Source organism: Ornithodoros turicata, chromosome 1 (genome assembly GCF_037126465.1).
Source record: "Ornithodoros turicata isolate Travis chromosome 1, ASM3712646v1, whole genome shotgun sequence".
NCBI classification, from domain to species: Eukaryota; Metazoa; Arthropoda; class Arachnida; order Ixodida; family Argasidae; genus Ornithodoros; species Ornithodoros turicata.
In genome coordinates, this window is record NC_088201.1 from 217,095,897 (window position 1) to 217,100,014 (window position 4,118).

The 4,118-nt window shown below is 48.9% G+C and overlaps 1 protein-coding gene across 1 annotated transcript; it reads right to left on the minus strand.

Annotated features, from left to right (window-relative positions):
- Positions 1-1,825: 1,825 nt before the first annotated feature.
- LOC135394574 (uncharacterized) lies at positions 1,826-2,518 on the minus strand. The gene is made up of 2 exons (XM_064625387.1): positions 2,425-2,518; positions 1,826-2,355 (listed from the first exon to the last, which is right to left on the minus strand). Exons 1-2 carry the CDS (start codon positions 2,516-2,518, stop codon positions 1,826-1,828), a joined length of 624 nt encoding a protein of 207 aa, XP_064481457.1.
- Positions 2,519-4,118: the final 1,600 nt, after the last annotated feature.

Consider the following 4,118-nt stretch of genomic DNA (forward strand, 5'->3'; position numbering starts at 1 on the left):
GATAAAACCGAGGAGTCGGATGTCTAGTTATGTAATGTCGCGGCGCACCGAGACATCAACAGAACATCAACAGAATGTTATGCGATACGGTCGCGGCTGTGCACTATGCAAAACGTCTAGAACGCTTGGGACGAATCTGGACTGCTGTAAGAATTCACCCACGAGAAAACCTTGCAAATAGTAGTATGTGGCCGAAATCAGATCTTACCCTAGGAGATCCAACAATAACCAGCACCTCAAAGTCTCTCTCAGGGTATCACCTCTGACCGACACCAAGGGGGTGTTTGTTCCAATCCCATTGATAGTACATTTTCTTCAAGTGGCGTCACTCATCTCAAAGTCGGTGCAGATCCCGTTGCAGGTCAACACATTTCAGGAAGTCAGTCGAACCCTACCTAATGTGGAGGCCGGTGTCTGCTCAGACCAAAGACAAAGTCCTGGGCGTCACTTCCTGGTATGGTTGATCGGATGAGGTAATCACCGACAACGCTTCTTGCATGACAAGTGAGACCCCTTAAAGGGACTATGAAGTGATTTTTTTCTCGTTTCCATCAGAAAGAAAACACTTTTCTGTGTCTAGAACCAAAATTTTACCTTCGTTATGCGAGGAGTTTTCTTAGGAGCGAATTTACACGGAGCGGCGATGGGAGTACCCAGTCGAGCTCGCGCGCGTAGACACAGTGAGTAACTTGACGCCGACCACGGAGAGGTCCGCGACAAGTCATCGTGACATGTTGTGGTCCCGCCAGAAGCATGCGCCGTAGGATCTCGCGTATGCGTTCATCGGGAGTGGAAATATCCATGACACCAGCTTCCGCACGGTGCTCGGACTATCGCAGTCGCATCCTGTGGTTTCCGCTGACATGCCGAGGCGATGTTGGATGGTTGGTTGCCCTAATTCACGTCAATATTTGCCGAGCATCCAGTGTCATATGCTTCTCCGTGACGAGACGGACAGCTTTTGATACCAGGAAGCAATCGGTTCGCCGGAATGGAAAGAATGCGCGGTGCCGTCGACTGCCCGTGTTTTTAGCGAACATTTCCATGACTGCGATTAGGATAGAGACGCTTAAGCTCTTCAACGTACTGGATACCGAGCTGAGTGTCGTTTGAATAAAGGTGTAGTGCCATCACCATACCTGTCCACACCGGGAAAAGAACATCCACCTAAACGGCGGCAAAAGTGTGAGTACATTTCGATTATTGTACCGAAGCAGGAATTATCTTCAGGCACTCTGCACCAAGCGTGCTATTACTCGGAACAGGTGGTTCAAGCCGCATGCAATCGAGCGTGAGTTATGGCTGCCGTCTCTCCTTAAGGGGTGTTCAATGACTGTATTTCTAACCTATTGGCATACAATCCCGTGTGGCGTTGTATCTAGTTGTGCCTCTCGATGGTGGTGTTCCTTAAATATTGTGATGCCCACCAAGGCGCCTGAGCCCGCTTTGAAAAGTTTAACAGAAAGTGCGACATTGTGCAACGACGTGACTGCTTTTGGTACCCGTCGTCCTGAGTATATTGGATAAAACACTTCTGCATTCCCAGACGATGTTATGTGATTGCCAATGTACAACAGCGTTTGAAGTATACATATTTGCCTGTGCTTTCGAAGTGAAACATGTCTGAAATCGTAAATGGATTTTGACACAATATCTTTCTTGAAACCAACCAGAAAGCCAGGTTGCCAAATGGCTTGCCACTGGAAATTGTTTCAGAATCCAGTCATAGTTCCAAACGTGTTGGCATCTTGGCTGTGGCAAAATAATATAACACACAGGGTATGGTAGTTTCACAATATATTTATATCAAATATAGATTTCATATTTAATTAGGCAATGAATTCTTGCATAAGCACTTCAAATCCCTCGCTTCACCGGAGTCCTTCGCATCAACGAGTAGCGTTTCACATACCTCTTCGGAGTCTTCATCCGGCCGAGCAGCCCCATTTGTTTCATCTGTAGGAGTGACAAGCTCCAAAATATTATCATCAGAAACTACTTTTGCGACGTCTTCAGTGCTGTCGACACCAAGATATGCTTGAGCTGCACAATCGCTACTCGGAAAACTGCCTTTGGCCTGCAGGCTCTTGAGCTGTGCAAGTGGAATGGCATCAAGGGGATCCTCATCGTCAGGTTCCATGGCTTGAGGGAGAATCCCAGTGTACCACCAACAGTTCTTAATAATATTACAGTTCACCTTGTCCCACGATCGCGCGATGGCAAGTAGACTCCAACGGAGATCAACAGTCTGCGGCTTTTTGTCTTCGGCACAGGCGAGGTAGTGGCGAACAAGTTCAGTTCTGTAAGATGCTTTCGCTGCTCGAATGATGCCAGCATCCAGAGGTTGCAGCCTACCTGTGCTGTTCACAGGCAGAAACTCGACTCTCAAGTTCTAAAGGTTCTCGTGGTCCACCACGTGACAACCAGCGTTGTCCGCAAGTAGCGGAGCACGCTTGTTTTCTGCTTGAAGCGACTGGTCGAACTTCCGTAGGATGTCGTTGAAGATGCTACTGGTCATCTAAGCCTTCTTGTTGTAAAAATAGTCACAGTAGTGCTCAGGTCGAATACCTTTCCAAACGGCCTCGGTCGCGCTGTCTTCCAATAATCACAGGTTTCCGCTTGGGTGAGCCACTCGCGTTCACCAGAAAGTAATGCGTGAAGAAACTGTAATGCGTGCTGGTCCAAGCCTGACGAAGAATCCAGTCCCATCCATGTTATAAATCTCGTCGCCCGTGTAACTAGCGAGAATTTCATGAGGCCTGATCCTTCCCAGCGTTACGGAAGCTTCATCTACTGATGCAGCCTCTCCATGCAAAGTAAAGCTGCGGATACCGGGGCATTTCTTGAAGGGCACAAGCCACCCCGTCGAATAGGTAAAGCTTTCGATGCCCGCGGCGACAAACGAAATAAGGGCATTTCAGAACAAAACGGACCGAAAGCAGAGTATCTTTACACGAACGAAAACTTACCGAGAAGACTTCCGTACAGCTTTGCTTTTTCTATCAACATGGCGTCGCTGACCACCGCACCTCTAGCCCTGATGTCGCTGGACCACGTTAGCAGTGTCTCCTCTTTGGATACATACCTTGGCTGCCTTTCTCGAACCGTGGTCGATTTGTCCACGGGAACTTCCAGTCACTTGTCCAAATGGTTCAGCACCGTGGAAACAGTCGATCTGCTTGTCTCAAAGGAAAGTTCCCTCTTGGCCCAGTCGGAAGTTCTTGATGGGCGGAAGGCTTCTGCTTGAACCACACGCATATCCGTTTCTTCATCCCGGCTGTGGACCCGGAGTGTACGCTAACGCTTCACTCCCGAGATGCTGAACGTCCTTTCCGTACCGGTACGAGTCACAGTACTGGCCAAGTGACCGAGGCTCACTGTCTTTTAACTCTTCTTGCTCGCACGAAAGATAGCAGTGAGTCACCCCAGAACTTGGGTCGTGACTTCGGCATTCACCGCGCCTGCGTTTTCCCGGGACCATTGAACTTTTGGGGCAGCCTGATGACTCAGTAAGTGGAGGACGGTCGCAATAACCACAGAAGAATACACGTGTTCTCCCCAGTTCGTTCCCGGAATGTTGATCACACTCGGATTATTCAGTTGTCATAATAACTAGGGGCCTGTACACAGGACCTCCATTGGGAGCAAAGCATGCCATAGGAAAATGGTCACAAAGCGAGGATGTCATACTAACGAGTGAACGAGGGTTGACTGTAAATCTGTGAGCGTGCTATGTGGTGTATTTAATTTCACAGCGCTAGTTCACAGCGCTCGGGGCGCATTCGTCATCATCCATGATAAGCGCACGCTATCTCACCTACGGAACGACAGAACCGCCAGCGCTGTTTACCTGTCGTTTTGAGAAGCGTCTCTTGCGGCTGTTCCTAATCTTCCGTCGCCCCCGTGCGTGAACCAGGAGGATGAACACGAAATTGACAGCAGGGTAGCTGATCCAAAGAGTGCATTGGTGCACTGCTCCGCGCAAGAAATATGTAAACCGAAACCGATTATTTACTCGGAAAAATCACTAAGTGTCGACGCGGGTTTTTTCTTTGAATATTTTTCGCTGAAGGTCCCGATGCGTAAAACAGAGGTTCCGTAAGCGCGCGAAGTAAAAT

Excerpts from the sequence above, each read along its gene's own strand:
- LOC135394574 (XM_064625387.1), bottom strand. The coding sequence starts at position 2,518 with ATGACCAGTAGCATCTTCAACGACATCCTACGGAAGTTCGACCAGTCG. Across the intron at positions 2,356-2,424 it reads GCTACTTGCGGACAACGCTG|GTAGGCTGCAACCTCTGGAT; the intron begins GTTGTCACGTGG and ends TGAACAGCACAG.